At 39.7% G+C, this 27,514-nt stretch overlaps 1 protein-coding gene across 3 annotated transcripts in view; it reads left to right on the forward strand.

Annotated features, from left to right (window-relative positions):
* DIAPH2 (diaphanous related formin 2) overlaps positions 1–27,514 on the forward strand; it is a 402,614-nt gene that overhangs the window by 69,899 nt on the left and 305,201 nt on the right. For all 3 annotated transcript variants that reach the window (XM_066640285.1, XM_066640286.1, XM_066640287.1), the window contains 9 exons: positions 5,089–5,163; positions 5,244–5,313; positions 7,410–7,546; positions 8,976–9,084; positions 13,449–13,559; positions 20,462–20,580; positions 23,228–23,344; positions 25,386–25,504; positions 26,464–26,528. In XM_066640285.1, coding sequence (XP_066496382.1) covers positions 5,089–5,163; positions 5,244–5,313; positions 7,410–7,546; positions 8,976–9,084; positions 13,449–13,559; positions 20,462–20,580; positions 23,228–23,344; positions 25,386–25,504; positions 26,464–26,528 — 922 coding nt within the window. The remainder of the gene's footprint in view (positions 1–5,088; positions 5,164–5,243; positions 5,314–7,409; positions 7,547–8,975; positions 9,085–13,448; positions 13,560–20,461; positions 20,581–23,227; positions 23,345–25,385; positions 25,505–26,463; positions 26,529–27,514) is intronic.

Here is a 27,514-nt window from a genome sequence, read left to right on the forward strand (position 1 = left end):
ACATTGATAAGCTGTGTTTTCATGTTGATAGCATATATCTCATGATAGTTATGGTTGAATAATTCAAGGCTGTGTCACTGACAGTTCTCTCTTCCATCCTTCTACCAACTAGAGGAATAATGGGAAGGGCTATAGGATGTGGGACAAGGTTCCACTTAGGTCTGCAGATCTTTGGGAGTGATTGTGACTAGCAAGTCCAAGGTGACAGAATATGTCTGGAGCCCATTGAGCTTGTAGAACAGTTTTATGCTGAATTAATGGTGCTCCTAAATCTAATAACGACATTTTAAGTGGTTGCTTGAGGGTCTTTGAGTATGAGATATGACAGGGGACAAGATGGCCTTCATTGACCAATGTCTCCAAAAGTCTATGGTGTTCAGTTGTAAAAGTTGCCCTATGTGAAAATGTGTATATAAATTGTTGTGTCAAACACTGATGCTACCTTTCCAAGCTAAAGTTTCCTCATTCCATATAGGAATGTTTGAATTCCAGAGGCTAGGGTACAGGTAAGAGCAAGAGGCAACTAAGATCACAGTAAAGACACAAAGTTAGGGGGCAAAATAAAAAAGCAGCTGAAAGTTTTGAGGACTGCTGCTTCAACCAAGTGGGTTTTGTTTGATGCAGACCTCCTTCGGAAGAGTGTTCTACCATTGAGGTGGTGCTGTAGAGAAGGCCTTTTTGTGCTTGCAGTTAATTTTCCAATAAAACAGCAGGGGCTCCTCGGAAGATCTTAAAATATGGGGAGTTTGTGAAGGGAAGTTCTTTGTGTTGCTGTTTGTTGATTCCCCTTGAGTTCCTTTCTTGGATGTCTTGTCCCTGCTGTTAGTCTGTGGTCTTGTTAATTCTGACAAGTTTTTCAGCTCTTGTCTTGCTTCAGGATGGATATTCTGCTGTGTCTCTCAGAAGCAGGTCTGAATGTAGATGGCTCTGGAGAGCCATCTAGTGACACAGTGTTGTATACACCCCACCAAAAACAAAATACAACAACAACCTGCGTCAGCCCCTGAAATATGCTGGCAATTCTGCATACGATTAGCCCTTCCTAGCACTCGTATGAGTGACCAGTATCTGACTTTTTAGCAAGAAAGGAGAGGGATGGTTGTAATAAAACTACAAGCTCCCTGTGGGGCTTAGCTGATTAATGGGATTTCTAGATGCTTGAGGCATTAATAGAATATTATTGAATGCTTGGTTCGTTTAGTACTCCACTCATATATCTTCTATTCAGGAACTCTGTCTTTAGATGTAGGATGTCTATGACTCTAAAAATGTCAACAGCAGCAATTGCCCTTACAAATTGTTGCAGGTGTGCCATTAGTTCTTCTTCTTCTTCTTCTTTTTAACCACTTAAATATGTGTCTTGCTTTTCCTGCCTGGAGGACAGTGTTGGTGCTAAGTTGCAAGGCGGGCCTGGGGCAGTGCCTTGCACTGGAACCCCTCCCCATAGTTTCCCCTTGCCCCTCCTGATGGTACATTGGGCATTATCTGCCCCAGTGCTGAGGGTTCAGAAGTGAGAAATTTTGATGGACCTGGGACTTGACCAGTGCCCAGCCTGATCAATCCCAGTATCTCTGGAGAATAAAAAAAAAACACCTTGTGGAGGATGTTTACAAACATCTTTGGGGAAAATAAATTAATTAGCAAATGCTTTGTATCGTTTAAGGAAAACAAAACAAAACAGTAGAAAACAGTAATTGCTAGAAGCTTTGTTGCCAAAGGTGTTGTTTTTACAGACGTATGTCTGTGGTTTACATGCGCTTTCCTGGGGATAAGCCCTACTGCAGTGTTTTTCAAACTAGTTCGGGACCCACTAGGTGGGTCACAAGCCAATTTCAGGTGGGCCCGCATTCATTTCAATATTTTATTTTTAATATATTAGACTTAATGCCACCATGGTATGTGACTGCATTTGATGGAAAGTCACGCATCTGTACTTTTAACAGGCATATGCTTTTAACAATGATAGTCAATGGGATTTACTACTGGTTAAGTGTGGGTAGGATTGCAGCCTAGGATTGTTAAAATTTTTCCTGCTTGATGATGCCACTTCTGGTCATGACATCACTTCTGGTGGGTCCTGACAGATTCTCATTCTAAAAAGTGGGTTCTAGGTGCTAAAAGTTTGAGAAGCGCTGCCCTACATAATTTAATTGATGTGTTGCAAGAAATAAGGGGTTTAGGAAATAAGCTAAAAACTAGGGTAACCCTGAGTTGATGCTTATGTATATAGTGCCATCAGTGTACATTATAAAAGGCAAGAAGGAACCAATCTTTATCTGTACCTATTTAGGTAACTGGTGTATGTAATACCAAAGAGACTGAGGTGCAAATCAGGAATTCCCCAGTATAATTGTTGCCTCTACTATGAACTTAGTAGGTGGTCTTAGGCAAACCACTCCCTTTCGGCCTCAGTTTTCCCCATCTGCAATATGCAATATGTTAATACTTGCATATCTTGCAAGGTTAATGTAAGGGCTACACCAAGCAAATACTTGTAAAGGTTCAAGTGTGTCTTGAACACTCAGAAAGTGCTATACAGATTGCCGAGAGAGGTGGTGGACTCTCCCTCACTAGAGATATTCAAGCAGAGGCTCGATAAGCATCTGTTGGAGATGCTCTAAGAGGGTTTCCTGCCTAAGGCAGGTTGGACTAGATAACCTATTAGGACCCTTCCAACTCTATGATTCTATGACTTGGTATTGATAGCATATTTTAGACCTCTGGCTCAGTAGCGTCCAGTCAACAATTTGACATGGTGGAGTAGCATGCGGTGGTGCAAAAGAAGAGTGAGGTGCAGTTAACAAAGGTGGTAAACATTGGATTGCAAGTTGGGATTTGTAACCATGTTTCTCCATTTCTGAAGTTTATGTACACTCATTTATTATGAGCAGTATTATAAGAATGACAAGTGATTTCAAGATTGCTAATAGACAAGAAGGAAAATAAATTGTAAGGAAGAAAAATGGAGGCAGGTCCTCTTAGTTATTTAAACACTAAAGATAATTTGATTTTAGAAGATTTCAGTTGACCATGAGATTTTTCTGTTTCCTTTTGTTCTTGGAGTGCTGCACCTTGAAATTTTCCCACCGTTCTTGATTTCTCCTTATAGCTTTGAACTATCACTCGTCTTATTTGATGTTCAGCTATTTGGGTTGTGCTGTGAGATTACAGCTGGGAATGGAATGCCATTAAAGAGAGATACAGTCTGTATATAATGCACAACTCTGAATGCTAGCCTCTGGCATTGCACAAACAATGATAGACAAAACACAGCTAATGTTGGACTTCTTCACATGAGACTAGTTGCCTCAGGCATGCTTAGAATCCCATATGATTTTTTTTCTTTCTTTTGCAAAAGTTACAATTTGTGTGGGAAGTGCAAACTTTGCTTTGACTCCATTGGATATCTGAGCTTGATGGCATGAGTAACTCATACTGGTTTCACATAGCCTTATTCTTTCTTACTCATCTTGTACTGCACCTTGCTTTGCTAGCAGTAGGTAAAAGCATTTTGGAAATTCTTTGAACATTTTAGTTATTTACATAGCCTTTGCACAGCATAGCTACAAAACTGTTGAACTCTGAGAATTTAGTAGAATGAAGAGACCTGAGAACCTACCAGATTTAACCGTAACCAATAAGTAAAGATAAAATTGTGGTGCCAGGAAATGGTCTGCGGTTCAAGCATTACCAGATGCATATGGTATGCTGATTATGCCAGCCACCTTGGGTGCCCTTCAGGGAGAAAGGTGGAGTACAAATCTAATAAGTAAAAAATCACTTCGGCAGCACATATACTAAAATTACTAAAAAAAAATAAAAATTCACCTGATGTATGTTTCTGAATCAGATATGAGAAGCAGAAAGATGTAGCCACCTGTTCACTAGCAAACTACTCCATTATGGAGTGCAGTTAGGGGAGAGATTGTTGCTTAGGACTTGAGCACCTACTTTCCATGCAGTTTAATCCCCAGTCTCTCCAGGTAGAACTGGGAAAGACCCTGTCTGAAACCTTGGAGAACCACCGCCACTCAAAGTAGACAGTACTGGATCAGTGGTCTGATTCAGTAGAAGGCAGCTTCCTGTGCAAGACCTATAGGGGATTCCAGAGAGCAAAGAAATGGTTTCTTAAATGAACAACAAAGACTAGGTGGATCAACAGAGAGAGGCCCAAGGGTCAACTCCGGCCCCCTGAGAAGTATCCATTGGTTAGCAATTGTCAGCCCAGGAGCATATGAAGGATATGGATGGAACAGTGTCTATAGCAGTGGAACTTGCAAAAGTGTCATTTTTGGGGAAGTGAGCCTTGACCCACCTACCTCCATCTCATCTTCAAAGGGACCCTCCAGGAAAAATTGCTAAGACATAAACCCTGTTTTGTAAGTTCTTTAATGTTGGTAGATACTGGACTGTAACTGCTTCAGTGCAAGACTCTTTCTGTCTGCTAAATAGTCTGGCACACAGACTATGAATGTGTCAAAGTCAATTATATTTGAAATTTAAAAGTTTGTGGTTCTTATTTTACAGCATCAGCATTTTGACATTCCTGCCCAAACCAGATCACCATGTGTGCATCCCTGCATACATAGACATCTTATACTCTGACTTCCCTATTAATTTCAGTGGAGGGAAGCAACTCAGACAGTGTAAAAACCCTATGTACACATTGGAGCCCCTCATCCTGCCATGATCACTGGATCAGGGTGCTGAACATTGTAAATGATTGTGTAATATAATGCAATATGCAAATTAATATTAAGACTGTGGAACTTCCTACTCCTGGAGGTTCATTTGGCTCCCCTACTCTTATCTTGACAGTGTCTGGGCAAGATGCTTCTCTTTCGCCAGCCAATTCAGTGTTAAATACTGTTCCTCCTTGCTGAATTAAATTATGAGATTGATTGATGGTTTGTTCCCTTGACTCTTGCTGTTTTGTTTTGTTTTGGCATTTATTGTTTTTGTTTTTATTATTGATTTTATGAACTATGTAAAATTGTTTTTATTATGTGAGCTACCATGGGGGATCCTTAGGGTGGCAAAAGGCAGGACATCAATCTCTAAATAAGTGAAATTTTTATTTTTAAACAGTTGGGTTAACAATTTTGGACATGAAGGACTCGGTCTTCTGTTGGATGTTCTCGAAAAGCTTCTGGACAAGAAACAGTAAGTATAGAAATTATGAGAAGAGGTGGGGGGGGGAGATAGCAGCAATACCTTCAGTTAACATTGTTTTTCCCTTAAAGGCAAGAAAGTATTGACAAGAAGAATCAACATAAACTTATACAGTGCCTCAAAGCATTTATGAATAATAAGGTAAGACTTTGAATTCCATCTTTTTACTTCAGACAACAGGCAAAAATCTGTCTCTTCGAAAAGGCCTTTGGGGATGATTCTCTGTTGTTTTGTTTGTATGGGTTATTTTCCTGTCTTTGCTGACTATTCTTGGCTGGCTGGTGCTTCTGATAAATGGTTTGTATTTATTCTGCTGCATTGTGTTGGCAAGTTTGATTTTTATTTTGTTTAATAATTATGTTATGTGCTTTTGAGTTATCCATAAGAAAAGACAGATACAAATGTTTAAAATAAAATAGGAAGATGATCACAAAAGCCTTGGATCTCTCTGAGGGCAAAGTAGTTGGCATAGATTCAGATTCAGGAACCTTGCATAGTACAAAGCCAGGCAAATAATGATGTATGTGCATCTTGGGCAAACTTAAGTGGTTCATGTAAAGCTGATACATAATGAAGCAGGAGAACAATATTTGTGTCACACAAACATTCTGATTAAATTTCCCCCATTTTCACTTGACTTGGGTCCCTGTTGAACCTGCACATGCCCGATCTCGTCTGATCTTGGAAGCTAAGCAGGGTCAGGCCTGGTTAGTACTTGGATGGGAGACCGCCTGGGAATACCGGGAGCTGTAGGCTTATACCAGAGTCTTTCGAGACTGAAGGTTGTCAAACATATTTTTTTAATGTCACTTGACTTCGTCTTTGTGACCCACATTTATTGGATAGAGTCTAACTAAGAATTTATTTATTCTCAGCACTTTGGTCAGTAGTTCACAGCTCAACCCTGTATGCGTAGTCAGGGGATAGTCCCATAGAGTTCAATGATACTTGTTTCCATGTAAGTGTGTATAGGATTGCAGCCTCAATCTGTTTGAAATAGAACTGAGCAGACAACACATTTCTGTGATTTATAAAAGTTGGAGGTTACCTGTCTTTCTAGCTCAGTATTATCGACGACTGTCAGAATTTTTTCTCTCCTCTACTTGGAGATGCTGTGGGTTAAACCTTGAGCCTTCTGCATGCCACGCAGGTGCTGTACCACTGAACTACAGACCCACTTCCCCCCATTTTACATGTCCCAGTTAGTTTTAGATTCAAGGTTCCAAACAGTGACTATGCCATGTTTGGAAGGAAGGATATATTAACAGCTTTCTGCCTATGTACAGGTAGTTCAAGCAAAATGAAAAACATCTGCACGTTATGATTGTACATTTTTCCCTGTATAATACTCCTAGATGGAGATTCTTGAATTTTTTTTTTCTCTGTACAAGAAATGATGGTTCAGTGCTGGTGGGAAGTATCAGGGAAGATACTGGGAGAAAGTAGGGTCAGACTCCTGTCTGAAATCTTAGGAAGATGCTGTCAGTTAATCTTGGCGATACTAAGCTTGTGGGAAGGAAAATGCAGTCCTGTACACACTTACACACACCTATACACACTGGGAGTAAGTCCAATTCTCAGTGGAGATTTATTCAGAGCAGAATTACATAGGATTGCCATATACCAAGGTAGACCCTTCCAGTGCAACTTTCTATGTTGCTGTTCAACATACCTGCAAAAAGCTGCATCAAAAATGTTTGACTGAGTCATCTGTTAATTGCAAGGAGGATCGTTTGTTTTAAAAATATAAACTTGTTTCAATTATACTTGTCTGGAATCTTATGCTTGTAACTTTGGTTTTTTATTTTGCCAATGTAATTTTTAATGACCTGTGGGCCAATACTATAAATGTATTATGCATATACAAGATCTACAGGCAAGTATTTTGATGAAGTGCAGCATATGAAACTTTTATCTACCATAATCACCAGCTTTTTTGGTATAATGTCAGAGTTTTGAAAAGGTTGTCTTGAGAAAATGAAGCATTTAGTTGTTGAATGTAGGCTTTAAAATGTCTTTGGTGAAGCTGCATAGTAACCTTAAAAATTTTAATGGGTTTAACCTAGCTAACTCAAAATGCTATAATTTAATGATTGATTTTTGTTTTGGAGCCTGTTGGCATGCTGGAGTGCATTTTTCAAAACTTGAGTTCCTTGTTGAAGGCATGGGGGCTTTTGTGTGTGTGTGTGGAGAGACAGAGTTTTCATAATATGAAAACAATTTCCTGTTTTTCATAGTATGGATTGCAAAGAATTCTAGGAGATGAAAGAAGCCTTCTGTTACTCGCCAGAGCAATTGATCCAAAGCAACCAAACATGATGACTGAGACAGTAAAGATACTTTCGGCCATTTGCATAGTTGGAGAAGAAAATATGTAAGTAATACCAGCAAGAGGTTTCCTTTTGTATACATTGTGCTGCCCAACAGGCAGCCCAATCCTGTGCTTCCCAGGCTACTGTGGTGCCGAAATGGCCGCCACTGTATCCTAAGAGTCCAAGGAAGCCACAAGAGGTCTCCTCAGGGGAAAGGGGCATTCATTCTCTTACCCTCAGTAAAGCCCCAGCCCCTACCCTATGGTTCTACTGGAGTCTGCACCAGCTAAATCACTGGTGCAGACTTGAGAAGCCCTGTGTCGTTCCATAGCGTTGGAACTGTCGCCTTCCCTCCTACCACACCCCCGTGTTTCCTGGTGCTTACTTGGTCGCCAGCGGCAGCTGGGCCTACCTCTGCGGCGCTGACAGGGCGATGCAGGCATCCCCGCTGGCGTTGCTTACTCAAAGGGTGCTGCAAACGTGCTTTACGGCATGTTTGTGACATCCAGATTCTCCTATCTCCTTGGGAATTGAAGCACAACTTGCATTGTTGAGACTGCCATAATGCATCTCTCTTAATGCAAAGAAACAAAATGTGGGACTGAACCAAATAGTAACAGGGCTAGGTGATGGTTCTGTAGTAGTCCCACAGCACTGTAGAATAATGTGGATCAACATCCCTATGTTAGAAATAAGTTGCAAAAATATACCTGTGTGTGTATTACATTTATATAGCATCACCTATGTGTGTGACACTGTAAAAGAAAGAAAAGACAGACTGGTCTGTCTCTGTCTATGTCTATATGAGGGCTTAATCCTATTCAACTTTCCAGCACTGATACAGCAGTGCAATGCACACCCCTTAGTATGGCTGCATCAGCACTGGAAAGTTGGATAGAATTGGACCCTGAGATGGGAAACAGATCCATTTTTTCCCAAGTTAGAATGTTTGAAATTAGCATTTCTTCCTCACCAGCAGTTCTTCCTCACCAGCATTTCTTCACCAGTGATTTTCAACCAGTCTGCCATAGCACATAGCACATTGGTGTGCCATGGGAGTTTGGGGAAGGGTCATTTATTAATAGGGCCAATGGGGGTGTGAGCCCCCCACCAGCATGGTGTGCCTTTGTCAAAAAATGATGGTATGTCTGGACAATTTTAGCCCCTTGTCAGCATGCCATGAAATGAAAAAGGTTGAAAAGCACTGCTCTACACATATGAGATACACAGGGTGGAGAGTTGTACTGCATATCAAAAATTGTATCCTGAATTTATTTTAAAATGGGAGGAGAGGAAGCTAGCATATCTTTTATGGTTTTTTGTGTTTTTTTAAAATCATTCTTATTGGGAACTGGTGAGTGTGTGTGACTATATGAAAGATAACAAACACAATTATCAATGTTCGTTTTAAATATAACTTTTTCTAAAAAGCATAAAGTACATACATATATTATTATGCATAACATTAAATGTCATCAATTTCTGTTGCAGCCTGGACAAAATCTTGGGAGCCATAACAATTGCAGCTGAGAGAAATAATGGAGAACGTTTCTCTAACATTGTAGAGGGGCTTGAGAATCACGAAGCATTGCAGTTACAGGTAGGATCCCTTGGTTATCAAGCTAGACTATTGGATTCTTTGTGTTTTAATAAACAGAGTTCTCCTGGTGATTATGGCATATTGGGAGTCTTGGGTGTCCAAGTGATAAAACTAACTGAAATGCCATAGTTGTGGGATTTGACACTCATACAAAACTGATACTCACACAAAAAAGATTAAGGGCCCAATCCTATCCAACTTCCCATTGTTGATGCAGTGTACTGCACTGTGTGGTGGGGGAGCAGTCATGGAGGCCCTCTCAAGACAAGGGAAGTTTTGCTCCCTTATCTTGGGGCTGAATTGCGGTTGCATTGGTGCTAGAAAGCTGAATAGGATTGGGCCCTAAGACTACCTCCTCCCCCCATTTTTCAAGGCAGTGTTGTGGGAGGCATTTAGCATTCAATGTCGGTTAGTTTTAATGAGCTTAGGGAGGATCCTATAGTTTCTGAAACTTCAGTGCTTCCTGAAACATGAGTATTTTTCTCTCAAAGATGGACTGTTTGTTTCAGAACACAGAGAAAACAAATATTTGAATATTTTCCACATGGATTTGTTTTTACATGAATAGCATATCTTCATAGTAAAATATACCACAAGTTAATAGGCCTTGAATTTCTTGCAGCCCAAAGCCCTGTTTGTGTTCAGATGTGTAAATGAAACCTCTGAACTAATTTGGTATGCCTAGGAGTTTCTCCATCTGCAAGATCTACATGCAAGGTTCACCTACTGATAAACAAGACAGAAAGGTCTTGTCATTTGTGTATCTGATGTATAAATGGTTATTACTGTGCTGCCTATGAAGTTCCTTCAGCTGAATAGCTTTGGGAGCTTAGTAGAGAGTAGAAGGAAAACCTCAGATGGCTAGTTACTCTGTCTGCTTTTCTCACATATTGTGTATTAGCTCTGAATCATGACAGGGATAAAATCAAGTCCTGGAATACCACCTTGTGAATGAGATAATGATTGAGTTCATGACTCCTGCCCTGTAAGGTTAAGGCCATAAGACAAGAATCATTTTTGTAATCTTGACATGACAATATGAAAACTTTGAATGGTAGAGGAACCAAAAGGAAAGATTATGTTCGTAAAAGGTCAAGGTTATGCTGCAGTGATGTCCCTTTCCTTGGACGAATGCAGGCTGTGTTATGAACAGCGTAATTGCAAAGTCTGTGTTCTATAGACATGGAGGGATCTAAAACAATACTTATTTTTATTACTAGATGATGCTAAAATCTCTAGATAAACAAAAGTGATGTATGAAAATGTCATGGGAAGATTGTCTACAAATCCAAGAAATGTTCTCTGCAGTAAATGCAATAAATTGCTATCCCAGATACCTGACTGTCCTGATGTTTAGTGATGGGGCGAAGTTTGAGAATTTTGTTGCCGGATGCCCCGCAAATCTTTAATTTGTCATTTTTGCACAGACCTTGTTTGTTTCTAGTTGTAATGAAAAAGGTTCTTTTGTTTAACCTGTAGCAGTCATGCTTCCTTGCGTATAGCTCCTAGCAAGGGTACAATGCTTACTGGAACTGCTGTTAGTTATTCCTCACTGTGGTAGCATAATTGTCTGATCAGCTTTCCATATCTTCTTCTTCTGGTTCCCTACCTCTTTGACCACCAGCAATTTATTCACCCATCTCTCCTTCTGAGCATGGTGTCAAATTCCCTTCCTCTCAAGAAAGGAACTAAGAGTGGGATGAAATGAAGGGGAGGGGGAAGAGAAATGTTTTCTTTCATTGCAGAAGTACTAAAAGGATAAAATTAACAATATTGTTCACTATTGACAGTATTACATTGGTATGACCATATCACAGTGATTCTCAAACTGTGGGGTGGGGAGGAGAGGGGAGGAGCAGCGACGCGATCGCCAGAATCACGTTACTTTGGAGAGGCTCAGGGGCTTGCTGAGACTTACCAGAGCCTGCAGCAGCATCCTGGGTGTGCCAGCCTCGGCAGGGCTCTCCAACATGCGGCAAATGTACAAATAACAATTGCAACCCACTCCCTGCACCCCCGAGAGGCTGCTACAGGCTCTGGTAAATCTCAACAAAACCCTGCACCCCTCCAAAGCAATGCAATCCTGCCTCCCCCCTCCCCTACAAGAACTTACAGCAGGGCTCAAACTCCCCTGCGAGTTTACCATATCACATGGACAGCAAGTGGCCGGAGAAACCACTTAAAAGCATTTTAATGATCTTTCTGATCCAGGCTTCCTGATTGAAGGTATAATTGCAAGATTCATTAACTCGTTTTTGACTAAAATGTTATCTTTACCAGTATTAACACAAGAGATTAAGCCAGAGTTACTTCTGGCAAAAACAATCATGGCAAATGGCACCTTTTCTCTCTATTAATTTCCAATTGGACACATACTTTGACTTGTCTAGTCATGTCATAGTTAAGAACATAAGAACAGCCCCACTGTATCAGGCCATAAACCCATCCAGTCCAGCTTCCTGTATCTCACAGAGGCCCACCAAATGCCCTAGGGAGCACACCAGATTACAAGAGACCTGCATCCTGGTGCCCTCCCTTGCATCTGGCATTCTGACATGGCCCATTTCTAAAATCAGGAGGTTGCATATACACATCATGGCATGTAACCCGTAATAGATTTTTCCTCCAGAAACTTGACCAATCCCCTTTTAAAGGCATCCAGGTCAGATGCCGTCACCACATCCTGCGGCAAGGAGTTTCACAGACCAAACAAACACTGAGTAAAGAAATATTTTCTTTTGTCTTTCCTAACTCTCTCAACACTCAATTTTAGTGGATGTCCTCTGGTTCTGGTGTTATGTGATAGTGTAAAGGGCATCTCGCTATCCACTTTATCTTTCCCCTGCATAATTTTGTATGTCTCAATCATGTCCCCCCCTCAGGCGTCTCTTTTCTAGGCTGAAGAGGCCCAAATGCCATAGCCTTTCCTCATAAGGAATGTGCTCCAGCCCAGTAATCATCTTAGTTGCTCTCTTTTGCGCCTTTTCCATTTCCACTATATCCTTTTTGAGATGCGGCGACCAGAACTGGACACAATACTCCAGGTGTGGCCTTACCATCGATTTGTATAATGGCCTTAGCAGTTTTGTTCTTGATACCTTTTCTAATGATCCCAAGCATAGAATTGGCCTTCTTTACTGCCGCCGCACACTGGGTCCACACTTTCATCAACCTGTCCACCACCACCCCAAGATCACTCTCCTGATCTGTCACAGAAAGTTCAGAACCCATTAGCCTATATGTGAAGTTTTGATTTTTTGCCCCAATGTGCATGACTTTACACTTACTTACATTGAAATGCATCTGCCATTTTGCTGCCCATTCTGCCAGTTTGGAGAGATCCTTCTGGAGCTCCTCACAATCACTTCTGATCTTCACCACTCGGAAAAGTTTGGTGTCGTCTGCAAACTTAGCCACCTCACTGCTCAACCCTGTCTCCAGGTCCTTTATGAAGAGGTTGAAGAACACCGGTCCCAGGACAGATCCTTGGGGCACACCGCTTTTCACCTTTCTCCATTGTGAAAATTGCCCATTGACACCCACTCTCTGTTTCCTGGTCTTCAACCAGGTCTCAGTCCAGGAGAGGACTTGTCCATTAATTTCCTGACTGTGGAGTTTTTTCAGTAGCTTTTGGTGAGGGACCGTGTCGAATGCCTTCTGAAAGTCCAGATATATAATGTCCACGGGTTCTCCCGCATCCACATGCCTGTTGACCTTTTCAAATAATTCGATAAGGTTTGTGAGGCAAGACTTTCCCTTACAGAAGCCATGCTGATTCTTGTAGCATAACAGGCATCATTCAGACAATGACAATGCTAAAGGCATGTATAGTATTGAAAGATCATACCACCTCGCAGTAATCAGTACAGAAAAGTTTGGGGACATCCAGGATCAGATTTAATGTTTGACTTGCATATTATTTAATCCTAAATGGTCAATAAAGACACTTAAAGAGTGGATCTTTATTTGATGCTTATTCTTGCCTTCCTGCCAGAAATGATTGATTAAGAGCTTGTTTCAAATATGATTTGCAATTAATCTTTTTCTAAACTTGTTATATTTTGATAGTTGTTTTGATCTCTCTTAATGATTAACGGCACAGTTGGCAATCTGCTGTCTGTCACTTAAATAGCATCACTCCATTAAAATAAACTACATTGGAAGTACTTTGTAGAGGTCAGACCATGCAGGTTATTGAAGATACATACAGTCTTTGTGGTGAAGTACATCAGTGTTGTTGTTGTTTTTTTTAAGTAAGATTATGTTTCCTTGTTTAGTAAGGCTTTTTCTGCAATGTTTATTGCTTGTGTGCATTGGGAAGGCTGATTCTAAAAAGCTACTTTTACCATAATTTCTAATTACAGGCAGCCTGCATGCAGTTCATAAATGCCCTTGTCACTTCTCCTGAAGATCTTGATTTTAGGATACACTTGAGAAATGAATTCCTGCGCTGTGGGCTAAAGAAAATATTGCCAGTAAGTTATTTGCAGAAAAACTGCTAATGCATTGAACTTGGCTATTGCTTACCTTATGATTATAAATCTGGCTTGCTGCAGCCAATAAGACTTTAGTGGTTCTGTATAATTTTTCATAATTGTGAAATGAGAGCAAAACTGAGAGCATTAAAAATGTCCAATAAGGGAAATTAGTTTTAATTTTTTAGAAAAATGATTGGTTTATATTCATTAGCGTCTAGGTTCTTGAGAAAGAGATTGCAAGAGCAAGCAAGCATGAGATTGCAAAGTAAAGGGGGATCCAACTTTGAATCCTGAACTTGAACGCTGTGGGGGTAGAGTAACTTTCAGATCCGGTTTGCCATCTTATTAGGCAGGAAGGAAATATCAAATCATTTATACTTATGAAAGTTAATAAACATTCCTCTAGTGCGTATTGTTAAATGCAAGAAAGAAGACAAAATAATCCTTTTGATAAAGAAGTTATATTGCATTTTATACGTGTAATATATTTCTCTGCTACTTGGCACATGAAGCACTTTACAGTAAAATAAATCATCTCAGATTTTAAGCAGAAGAGGAATTAATCTAATTAATAAGAATAATAATATGCTAATAAAGAATACACTAAGGAGGGCTCCTGGGGATCCCTTTTGAAAGAACCTGGTTCAATAAAAATGTTCAGGTTATTGATGGGAGCATCCATACCTTGGTGACAAAGCATATGCTTCACCTTGCAGAAAGCAAGCACAATTCCCAGTATTTCCAGGGAGGGCAGAGCAAAATTTCTGCCTGAAACTGTTGGAAAACTGTTGCCAGTCAATATGGACCTTACTGAGCCTAGATAAGTAATCTGACTTAGTACAAGTCCTCCTTCTATGATTACTATTTTTGTTGTTATAAAGATAAGGGAGAGGAATAGAGATGAAGTGAATGGTTTTACTCAGTGCATTGTGACTGATCATTGAGTACAGTATCCCAAATGGCCAGTAATCACAGAGCATGAACCTTGGGTATTGAATATTGTCTGGACCTTTAAAAACTAGCACAGTCTAAAATTCAGTCCATTGTTCTTCCATAATCCAATGTTGAAGTCCTAAGGTGGCGTGATGTGATGTGATCATGGTTTCTAGGGCCAGCAGCTGACTGTATGACTAAACAAGCTGCAGGATGAAAAGTAGTTAGGGTCTTGAGCAAGAGGGAAATTGCAGAGTGTTAACAGCACAATCTTATATGTGTCTACTCGGAAGTAATTCTCACGGAGTTTCGTAGGATTTACTTCCAGGTTGTTGTTGTTGTTATTATTAACAGTATTTATATGCTACTTTTCAGTGGAAAGTTCGCAAAGTGATTTACAGAGAAAATCAAATTACTAATGGCTCCCTGTCCCAAAAGGGCTCACAATTTAAAAAGATGCAAAAGAACACCAGCAGACAGCCACTAGAAAAGACAGTGCTGGGGTGAGGAGGGCCAGTTCCTCTTCCCCTGCTAAATAAAAGAAGAGCACCCATTTAGGAAGTGCCTCTTTCTCAGTTAGCAAGGGTAGTATGTATAGAGTTGCATCCTTACAGCATAGTCCTATGCACAGTTACCTGGGAGAAAGCACAGTGAACACAATAACATTTACTATGAGCTTAGCATCGTAGTAGTAACCTAGTACATTAGGACATTTGCTTTAATATGGCAAGGCCAACAGTAGTTGCACAGGGACTAGTTGCAGAGCTGAAAATGTTTTCTCTGATGATGTCCCACACTTGATTACCACATCTGGTCGTCATGTTGTTTGTGAATGCAACATATAACCATGCTCTTGTGCTGCAAAGTAGCTGTGCAACCATGTAGGAGTTGATAAGAATATTAACTTTTCTCTGTTTTTCCCCCCTTGGATGGCCATCGTGGACTACCTCTTTCTAGATAGTTTCTTTTTGTGTTAGCCGAAGTCAGAGTAGAATAATAATTGTATCCTTCTAATTTTCCATCATGTGTAATAGGAGCAACTCCAAGCTGTATAAAGCAGAAGTGAAACTGACTACCCCTGGCAAGTTTGCCTTTGCAGCATTGCCCTTTCCTATTTTAACCTTTTATAGGCTATTTTAATCCTATTTTAATCCTTTTATATTTTAAAAGGATATAATTTTTCACAACACTCTCCCACAACATCAAGCACTTGGCATTTGATCAAGCAAATGCAGTCCATGTAATATGGTTCAGTGGGGAAACCTGAAACTTTATCACCTATGTTTATTAGAAACTTTAGAGTGTGGAAATATTACGACCCCAGTCCTCTGGTGAATTATTTCACTGTCAAAGCAGGAAATGCAGTTATTCCTATTTAACCATTATGACCTTCCTTAAGGATCATTGACACTGATGTTAGGCTGGACTCGAGCATGGGAACCATGCATTATTTGAATATGATTCTGTGAGGAAATGGTACACTGTGTTTTTCTGTTGCTGGGTCTTGTTTACAGGCCTTTGAGGCCACTTTCATCCATCATTGTCGAATGGAAGAGATTTTTAGATAAGTAGCTGCATAAATGCTGCCTACCATATCATTGTAGGCTTGAACCTACATGCTTTTCACATGATCACTTTTGGGTATGAGATGCTGTTGTTCCTCCCATGTTTCTCCTGTCTGAATAAATGAGTTGACACATTGTCCTCTGCATCCAGCTGTAGGTCTGCTTAGTGATCAGATGTGGATGCTTTATAGATTAAACTCTGTCATCCACATCGCACCACTGTTTGACATGAAAATGATCCATTGTTTAGGTCTGCAGACTATGCATTTCTCTCTGCTTATCCATTGCTTCATTTGAGAATTATAAATTTACCTTCAGAAAGGGGGAAACTGCCATGTTGCCTCAGAGGTTTGCATCCGTGCAGCAGTTAATAGTATTTTTCTTATAAGCATGTTATAAGTATATAAGTAGCATATAGTATGTAGTAACTGCTGAAACAGAGACGCCTGCGTTGGCTTGGTCATGTCGTGAGAATGGGCAATGGTTGGATCCCAAAGGATCTCCTCGATGGAGAACTTGTGCAGGGAAAGCGCCCTACTGGTAGACCACAGCTGCACTACAAGGATATCTGCAAGAGGGATCTGAAAGCCTTAGGAATGAACCTCAACAGGTGGGAAACCTTGGCCTCTGAGCGTTCTGCTTGGAGGTAGGCTGTGCAGCATGGCCTTTCCCAGTTTGAAGAGACACTTTGCCAACAAACTGAGGCAAAGAGGCAAAGAAGGAAGGCCCATAGCCAGGGAGACAGACCAGGGACACACTACACTTGCTCCCAGTGTGGAAGGGATTGTCACTCCCGAATCGGCCTTTTCAACCACACTAGACACTGTGCCAGAACCACCATTCAGAGCGCGATACCATAGTCTTTTGAGACTGAAGGTTGCCAGCAGTAGTAGCATCACATCAGAACTGGGATTATGACTTGAGGCAATTAAATAAAATAGAGGCTATTATCCTTAAATAAGAGTGGTGCTTGACTTCCCCAGGTGCATTATGTAAGGAAGGTATTTTAGAAAAATGACAGATTTCACAACTGGAAATATAGATGGCTATTCATTATTTTTATTTTTAGTATGTGTTTTGTAATGTCAAAGCAAATAATTTGTTTTTGCCTCTAAAGGTATCACTGCCTCAATATTATACATTGTCTTTCATAGTGCAACAGGACAAAATAAGTGGATTGCATTCAATTCTAATTTTGAAGAAGTCTATATTGAATTTATGGTAAAATTTATTCCCCTTTGGTGTCTAGTTTCATAACTTTCTCAGTCATATTAAATTCAATCAGGATAACAAATTAATAGTCAAGATTATTTCCTAACCTTAGGCATAATTTAGATTTTAATTTTAGTGCTCAGTTAAGGGTTCACATTTTATTAAAGGAATATAGGAGTAAAGAAAGGATGCTAGGTTCATGTGGATAATCACTGACGTACTCATTTAATAAAGCAGGGAATGAGTCGGTATGATCAATCACAGTGTGGTTGTTGGGGCCAACTTCTGCACAACCAGCCTTATAGTGAAGCATTGTGATTGACATTCATCTTTATTTAATCTTCCACAACTGGAGGGCCTTTTGTTTTGTAGCCATCAAATAGCTTTCAAATGCAATCCTATACCCACTTACAGGGAAACACTTGCAGGGAAACAAGCCCCATTGTGCTCAGTGGTGATTACTTCTGAATAGACTTCCATAGGATTGCACTGTAAGTAAGCACTGATGAACGTAGCATATCGGGGTCAAATTAAATAGTTTAAAAATATTCATAGTTTAGAACTGCTTACAAAGACAGAACTAATTTTCTGTGCTTTATTGAAATAGCAACCTGACTTCTATACATTTTGGAGAGCTAGTAGAAGTATGATCCTATTCTTGAATATGAGAAATGGGTAGACTTTTTGTCTCTTCCATTGGGGTTTAGCAGAATATCCAGAGAGTCTTGCCAATAATACAGTTTCAGAGTTATGTTGATTGGAAACTGTCTGCAATCCAGAAGGAGGTTTGTATTTCTGCTATCGATTCTCAACCTCATCAGAATCCATTGTAGAACAAGGTGCATTGGGCTTCTTTGAGTGCAGTGAGTTTTTCAGTTGTTGTTGTTGTTGTTGTTGTTGATAATAATAATAATAATAATAATAATAATAATAATAATAATAATAATAATAATAATAATAATAGTATTTATATACTGCTTTTCAACTAAAAGTTCACAAAGCGATTTACAGAGAAAAATCAAATAACTAAATGGCTCCCTGTCCCAAAAGGGCTCACAATCTAAAAAGATGCAAAAGAATACCAGCAGACAGCCACCAGAACAGACATTGCTGGGGTGAGATGGGCCAGTTACCCTCCACCTGCTAAAAAAAGGAGCACCCACTTGAAAAAGTGCCTCTTACCCAATTAGCAGGGGTTAACAGGTAACAGCAGTTAGCAGCAGTTATAGGTAACTTTTGTTGTAAAACTGCAATGCTCTTTTTGAACTCTTATAAACGTTCATTCTAGCCTTTTAAATTTGTTCGTGTAGTCTTTACATAGAAGTTAGTGTTTTCATTTTGTTTGCAATAGTTTGATGACCTTAGTCATAATTATGTGGTGTGGGAAAAGTTTGCCTTCTTTGCAGATGTTTTATACATCCTCCCTATTATGACCTGAAAAGACAAACCTTAAGTTTTGATGGCGGCATGGGTAACGTAGCTTATGAGTCTTTGTGTAATTTATGTTCTTGGTAGGCCAATCAGATATTCATCATTACTCTCAATACAACTAGTTCTGTTCTATGTGGCTAATCATGGGCTCCGCATTGCTGACATTTTTGTTATAGACACCACGCCTGGTCATCCTCCTCCTCCTTCTGTTACCGTCTTTGAATGTCCTCACTTGTGATTATCGAATGTCTTTTGAAAGCTACAGGATAAAAGGGAACATAGTAAAAGAGCTTCAAGGTGATATATTAATCCCAACAATCTCTAGTGTGGCATGCTATACTAGTGTGGATTTTTCTTCTTTTAAAAAAACAAACCGACAACTTTGATGCATGTGCTTTTAATGTATTATCGATAATCATTATTCTAGTTTTTCAGCCACACTTAGGAGAAAATAGTTTTATGTAAATGTAGAAATATTCTACAAGAATTAGATTTATTATTGGGAGGCTTGAAGATCCCCAAATGTATGTTACTACATACATTGTAATTTGTCGGTGGTGTTCTGCAATCAGAAACAAAAGTTGGTTAAAAGGAACCACTAACAAATTCTTAGCAGACCATTTGACATTTAAGAGGAGGATACAGCTGCATGGCATAGTTAAAATAATGTAGAACATGTCAGCTGACCTTTAACCATCATTTTGAATAGTCAGGGTGATCATGAAGATAGAGGACTAGTTGCTGATCTGAATTAATACTAATAATGTAAGTATTAATCAATACTAGGGTATAGTCTTTTACATGTACTCCTTAGGTGGAATAGTTGCACACTATAGTGCCCACCACTGGAAATTACCCAGTATAGTTGTTTGTTGCATGGCTGTTTGAATTTGTTTATATTCTTAAAGTTCATTAACTTAAATGCCATTGGCACTATCTTAAAGCTGAATGGCTAGTCTATTTGGGAAGAGCTCTGTGTTCTGGACAAATGCATTGCAATAAATTGATTTGGACAAAAAAAATACATTTAAGAATTACAGTGAATGTGTGCTAATGTTATGAGATTCTAGAGCATAAAACAGAGGCCTCATATGGAGACTGTAGCTGAAGATGACAGTTTCCTGTAGTGTTTCAGTCCATGATTTTTGATGGAAACTGCAGGTGCAAAACCAGTCCTAACAAAGGAGTATGCCTCTTAAAGTGATTATTAGTATTGTGAGAGAGGACAGCAATTCAGACAGAATTCTCAACACGCCATACTTGGGACTGTTGTGCTTGAATATATCAATGTGATTTATCTAAACGTAGTTTATATTATTGTTACGATCTATATTCTTTCATAAATGCATGAATTGTAAGATGTTTCTCAACTGTTTAATTGGATCACTTTATTTGATCTGGATATATTGTATTCGCGGATGTACTGTATTTCGTTAGAACAACAATTAAGAATAGACAGTAATATTTTTTGCCACACTATAGGCAAAGTGATGGTATATTCTATACAAATATCAGAAATCGAGTATTTTACTGTGCATCTCAATCATACACATATAGGGTTATATCCTAATTTATCAATGGAGAATAGCCATGACTGACTAAACTTAGAACACAAACCACTGAGTACAGAAAGATCATGTGGTGACTCTAATATCTTTAAATTGTGGTGTCTTTTTCGATGTATGTTTGTACTTTATGTATAGGAGAAATGAAAATACATTAACCAAAGTGTTTATCTCACAACATTTGGATTATTAGGATCTAAAAGAGAAGGAGAATGAAGAGCTTGATATTCAGTTGAAGGTATTTGATGAAAACAAAGAAGAAGACTTAATTGAATTGGCCCATCGCCTCAATGACATCAAAGTGGAAATGGAATATCCTTTATAAAGATGTCACAGTTTTTTCTTAAGAATTAATGTTACCAAGAAATGGGATGGTTTTCAAAGCAGGTTAAGTTGATTAGTGAACTTGGAAGGATTTAGGGACTATTACAGTTAAGCTGGAATATAAGAAATATGGAGAAGCTTTTGATAAATAACTAATCCCAGTTCCAACTAATCCAGGAATAGTTGGAAGACTTAAACAACAAATTTAGTTGTTTCCAAGTTAACTGAGATTAGTCACCAATGATTAGACCTTAAAATGGAGCATAGACCAATTGCGATTAATGATAAATCTCTAAATTTGCCTGGACCTAGACCAGTAATTTTCAAATACTATGCTGCAGCACATTGGTGTGCTGCAAATGGTCTGCATGTGTGCTGTGAGCGTTTGGGGGAGGGTCATATGAAGGACCATTGGGGGATGTGAGCCCCCATCTAGCAGTGCAGTGTGCCTTGTCAGTTGCCTAAAACAGTGGTTCTCAAACTCTCCAGAGTCTGAGAACCTGGGGTAAGTACTTGTTGGGGCGGGAACTGGGAAGGGGGGGATGTCCCGATGGCGCCAAAGCAATCGCAGTGCTGCGGGCATCCAGGCACATTTAAACGTATCTGGAGATACTGTGCAGCCTCCCAGAGGGTCCTGGAGGCTTGCAGCCCCCCCCCCCGCAAGTCTCCTCTTCACTGCAATGGGTTCTGATCAGTAGTTAGAGCCCACTTCCGGTTTGCGGTTGGAACTCTGGAGTACGGAGTTTCCAAAATCGTATGTGGGCTCCGACTGTAGATCACTGTGGCGCTATTGGGATACGCATTTACGTTCCAATGGTGGGTCATGACCCACCACTTTGATAACCATTGGTCTTAAAAGTGTTTGTGTGCTTTGATAGTTTTAGCATCTTCTTATTGTACCATGAGATGAAAAAAAGTTTTAAAATCGTTGGTTTAGACTTTAGACCTGTTCAATGCTGTGTCATATTGGTCCGTAGCTCTCCAAACCTCTCTTGCCTGCCCACTTCCTGCTTGCAAAGAGCACTCAGACTGCTTTCAGTTTGTCCCAGTCCTGCTTTTTCCTTGTTTTCTGTTTTCTTACTTCATCTCCCTATTATCTGCTGTTTTTCCAGCTTCCTGCTTTTCAACTGCCAACTACTTCCTTTAGGCATCCTGTTCCTTAGTTCTCTCATCTACCATAGCATATAGCCCTTCCTCATTCCAAGCAGAGTGCCCCCCTTAAACCTTTCTTACCGGAGTTGCCTTATTCTTCTACCCATATTTTCTCAAACCTTGCACTTCTAAGTTTCTCAGTCTTCTGCCTATCAGGTGCTGTTCTTTCGCTTTCCTTGCCTCCTAACTACGTATTCTGAACTTCCCTGCTTCCAGGACCGCATCCCACTCCTTTGACAATCTCAGTCGCACTGAACATCTTCTACTCTCACGAAGGAAACTGCGAACTGTTTAGTTCTCTGGATAACAAAGTGGTGTCACCCCACACTAGCTCAGCTGGTTGATGTCAGTAGTTTTCTTTTAACTTCACCATCACAAAAGTGTTGCAGAATTGATATGTTTCCATCTCTTCACTTGTTTAGACTTTATTGTTTAATTGTATGTTTTTTTGAGACGGCGGACGTGTTTGGTTTTCCTGCATGCATTGCTAGTTCATTTTAACTTTATGCTATAATACAAATAAAGATGACACACTTTGTAAACTCTGTTGCTTTTGTTAAGAAATTCATTAAGGAGTTTATGGCTTTTTACGGATGAGTAATGAGCGTAATCATGAATTGGTCTAGAACTTCAATTCAGAATAACTTGGAGAGCATTTACTATTCCCTTGCTAATAAAAATAATTTATTGTATTCTTTTTGTCAGTTTGAGTTCACTTTGTGATGGAAGTGTAAGGATATTGTTGCCTGGCTTAAATATTATTTGATTAAATAGTTAAAATAATTGTCAGTGGATATGGAATTCTTACACTTTATAACACTTGTATTGCTTTCATTTGCATTAAATCTTTATTTCTAATCCTTTTAAACAACCATTGACACTAAAATCTTTACACAAAAGATATTGGCTTTGGAAGGAACCCGATAAAATGTCTGGTTGCTTCTGTTTTGAAAATGCAAATAGGGATGGGGAAAAAAATATCCATCTTATTTGATTTCAGAGAGGGGTTTCTAGCTGTCAATTGAGGTCTTGGAGTTAGAGATGTTGCTAGTTTTCTTTACTATCTTGTTTTTGATAGGGAACTCAGTGCCCAATCCTATCTAATTTTCCAGGGCCAGTACAGCCGTGCCAGTGGGCCGTGTGCTGCATCCTTTGGTGGGAAGGCAGTCACAGAGGCCTCCTCAATGTTAGGGAACATTTGTTCCCTTACCTTCAGAATGCGTTGTGGCTGCACTGGTGCTGGAAAGTTAGATAGGATTGGGCCCTCAGCCTGCGTGAGAAGTAGAAAAACAAATTCTCGTAAATAAATTCGAAGTAGCAATGTATGTTTTGAATACATCACTTGAAATCCAGAGAGTGTGGCTTGTGTGTGCCCACTGGGATTTACGTTTGTGGTTCTTAGGTCCTGGTTTTCCAAGGGAAGTTATCTAACATTTTTGTATGATTTTTTTTCTTCTGGCGTTTCCTTGACAATCTTTTTTACTGATGTGAATGAGGTCTACCACCTTTTATATAATATGCTGAAAGAAACGGCATCTGAAAACTATTTTCTATCTATTTTGCAACATTTCCTACTCATCAGGAATGATTATTATGTTCGGTGAGTCAGCAATGGCTGTTTTTGCTTTTCAGTTCAATTCATTCACAGGATAATATGCTGATCTTTAATTGCATGCACAGGTATTCTAATATGATAGCTAAAGTGAAGTAATTTGGGAAACCTGGGGGTGGGGGATATGCTCATCAAAGGGGAAGAAAATAAGTTGACGGCTTCCTTTATGCTACTTTTATTTTCTTTATTTCAAAATCTTATTTTCAGCTTTTAAACACAGGTTTTCAAAGCGGCTAAAAACAGATAAAAGTGTAAAATAATTGAAATATAAACTGCAGAACAGAATGAAATACCATAAAGGAGTAGCTACAATTAAGTGAATGTTGGGGTTAATATAGATTTTAACGGTGCCTAAAATGTAGTGAGCAGGCTAGATGCCAGGGAAACAACCCTGGGGAGAATGTTCCCCATGAGACCACCAGTGGAAAGGTCCTTACTTTGGTTGCCACATCCCAATTTCTGAGTGTAGTGGCATCCAAGGGAAGACTTGATACATACCATAATGCATGGGCAGGTTCATGTGGAGTGAGGTTGTCCTTTGTGTTGCAGTAGCTTTGAGATATTTTTCTTTAGTGTTCTCTTTTTACTACCTCCACATGTGGCAGGATAGCCTATCGGAGAAAACACTTCTAGCTGTATCTGAAGGTGTGTTGGCCTGCAAAGATTGTGTTGTACTCATGCTGAACTTTTGAGTCTTTTAGTTTGAGATGTTAATGTCAGTTCTTCGTGGCATACCCATCCATCCCAAGAATTACTATAATGTTATGGTGTTATGCCCAGTAGATAATCATGGGATTATCCATCTTAAATTCTTTTGGAGTGAAATTGGATACAATCTTTTTAAAATAAAAACAAGTATAATCCAAATTTCTGAGTTTCAAGATGTCTTCTAAAGTGATACAGTGCAATCCTATGCATGTCTACTCAATGGGACTTATTCCCAGGAAAGTGTGTATAGAATTGCAGTTTAAGTATCTTTTCCTATGGAATGCATCATGTGTGGAAGCTGTTGATGAGAAATAAACACTGACGATAACTCAGGTTTGAATTGAAAATTATCTTAGTAATTTCACCTTTCTTTCGTTTGGTTGACAGACCTACAGTGCAATCTTAAACATGTTTGCTCAGAAGCACGTTCCACTGTATTCAGTGGTCTTGCTCCCAAGAAAGCGTGCTTAGGATTAAAGCCCTAGAGACTGACACTGTCTCACAGTGAGTGTCACATCAGTATGCAAAGGGAATACGAGAGGGGCTCACAATTTCCATTTCTGGCAGCCACTTGTACTGTTGGCTTCTATGCACATTAAATAGAAAAGGCTGTCTTGAGTCTAGGGTAGCAGTTCTCAAACTCTCCAGGAGTTCAAGAACTGCTGGTAAGTGCTTGCAGCGGCAGGGACTGGGAGGGGGGATATACCGGCTTGTCTCCGTACCTGGGGGTGGATCAGCAAACCTCAGAGAGGGCCCAGGAGGCCGGCAGCCTTCTCTGTGGGTCTCTCCCAAGCAATTTATTACACTGATCTGCAGGTTGGAGCGATTTCCGGTTTACTGAAAGTACGCTTTGACCTGCAGTTCTGAGTGATAAGACACTTGGGGAAGACCCACAGTGGGGACTGCAGGCCTTCCAGACCCACTCTGAGGCTTGCTGACTCTCCACCCTCCCCCCCAGTTAGGGAGACAAGCTTCTGGGGGTCTGCAGTACTGCAATTGCTGCAGCATCACTGGGGCATGCATTCCTGGGTGCTCTTAAGGGGGAATGGCCTGTTGTTAGTTCCTAAGGTGGGTCGCGATGCTCCACTTTGAGTACCAGTGGTATAGGGAAATCCTCTGCAAAAAGTAGTATTGCACCTGTGCTAGATCATATCTTTACTACAAACAAAATAAAAAACAAATCAAGCGTCACTTCAAAGAAAATCGACTCTGTCTCTTTGGTTACTAAGTAGATTGAAATGTTTGTTTTATGTGTTAAGTGTTCAATGGAGAGTTTTAATTGTTTAAATGGGATCACTGCATGGTCTTTTTCCTCCACCAGCCCTCAGTATTACAAGATAATAGAAGAATGTGTTTCACAGATTGTATTGCACTGTAGTGGTATGGATCCTGACTTCAAGTGTAGAGGGCGATTGGATGTAGACTTCTCTCACCTTGTAGGTATGTGCATCTTAGCATTATGTACCTCTTAATGTTTTGATAATCACTAATCCTTTAGACTTCTTAAAAATGATTACGTGTTATTACTGTGATCTAACAAGTCCCGTTGATGTCGAAAGTACTTGCCTATTAACGTTTTTGGGACGTTTTTGGGGCTGGGAATTGTGTCCTGTATTTGTAATAATAAGTAAAATCCACACTAGGCAGAAACCAAAGCCCAACATTAAGTAGTTTTTCATTTCGTTATATTATTGTTATTAACAGTTTTTATATACTGCTTTTCAACAAAAAGTTAAAGCAGTTTACAGAGGAAAATCAAATAACTAATGGCTCCCTGTCCCAAAAGGGCTCACAATCTGCAAAAGAACACCAGTAGACATCCACTAGAAAAGACACTGCTGGGGTGAGGGAGGCCAGTTACTCTCCCTCTGCTAAATAAAAGAGGAGCACCCACTTGAAAAAGTGCCCCTTACCCAGTTAGAAGAAAGAAAGAGTACCATAATGTGGTCTCTCTTTCTCCCTCTCTCCTCCCCATGTTTTTGTGACTCTGTATTGAACCTCAAAGGCAAAAATAGTAAATATCAATACAGATGAATAGAATCAATTTTAAAGAACCTCAGAGAGGTTCTGAGGACTGCAGTAGGAAATATCTTCGGTTTAATAGATCATCGAAATTTTTGACCAAATATATATTTTTCGTCTACAACCTTTTGAACCATTCTTTACTGAGGCAATCAGGTAAGTGTTTTACCAAACAGCATCAAGTTTCTGCAGAACTGAATTTGAAACTCAGATTTTGCTTGTTAAAACTTTGAACCAAGAAATGTGGTATTTTTAAAATTTCATTCTTCTCTGAGTCAAAGCAGGTTTACTGTAACCTACATTAACATGTAACCTACTGTAACATTTGTCCTTTCAAGTGAAGTGAATGTTGATTCTTGTGTTATAAATCTTTTTAGACAGCTGTGTGGACAAAGCAAAAGTAGAAGAAAGTGAACAAAAAGCTACAGAATTTTCCAAAAAGGTAGGCACTAGTTCATTCTGAACTCTGAAAACTGTTTGCATGTGTGATTCATTGCTTCTTCTATTAATAACTGATTATACTTTCTAAAAAATTTTTTAGAGGGTGTTTATTTAAAGGGTCAGTATTAATCAGTGATGTCTATCCTATTTATGTGGAAACGTGTTTATGGTCATTAATGAAGAAAAAAAAAACACAATTTAATTAGCAGGAATTGTGGTGGGGAAACCTGAACTAATCACCTAAACTCAACCCAGTGTGGGTTCTACCCTGTGTGTTTGAGGTGGTGATGTATGTCTTCTGCCCAACACATCTTGCATTCAGGCAATTCTCCGCCTTGGTTCAGAGTCAGTACTGTTCTTGGTTTTCTAGTCAACAGATTTCAATCTATGCTGAGAAAGGCCTATAAGGTAATCAACTATTTCTAAAGTTTCAGAGCCGGGAAGGAGGGGTGCATTAATCCATCCATTTGCTGTCTTGTGTCTTTGCTGCATGCAGCGTCTCCCATATTGCCCCAGCCAAGGGAAAGGCAAGAAGTGTAGTAGTTGCAGTTTTGCTTTTTTGGAAGCAGTATATAGCTACTAACTCTGAAAAATCTGTAGCAACCAATTTTGTTCTACATTATTACTTACTAGTATATTAGAAATTAAAACTTAAGCAATTAGAGATTTAAATGTTAAAATGTGCTTTGCATAGGTCAGGGACATAGCTGTGGAAAACATCCATTGTGCTGTGATTTAAGTTGCCTCAGCCATTTCTGCCCAACATTGCACATAAGCAACAGGGATCAAATGTGTGCACCTGTGGACTGGGCAGAAATGGGTTAATGTATTAGGTTCCATTTGAGTTTTGGAAGTGTTGTGATAGTCCTATCAATACAGGTGGCCTGTATTACCTGCAGATTCAGAACCCGTGCATTGGTCAACAGTGGGTTCCGAACCCACGGGTGGGTCCAACTGGCACCTTTTGGGGGTGATGGGAGTTGCACT

This window comes from Tiliqua scincoides, chromosome 12 (assembly GCF_035046505.1).
Source record: "Tiliqua scincoides isolate rTilSci1 chromosome 12, rTilSci1.hap2, whole genome shotgun sequence".
Classification (NCBI taxonomy): Eukaryota; Metazoa; Chordata; class Lepidosauria; order Squamata; family Scincidae; genus Tiliqua; species Tiliqua scincoides.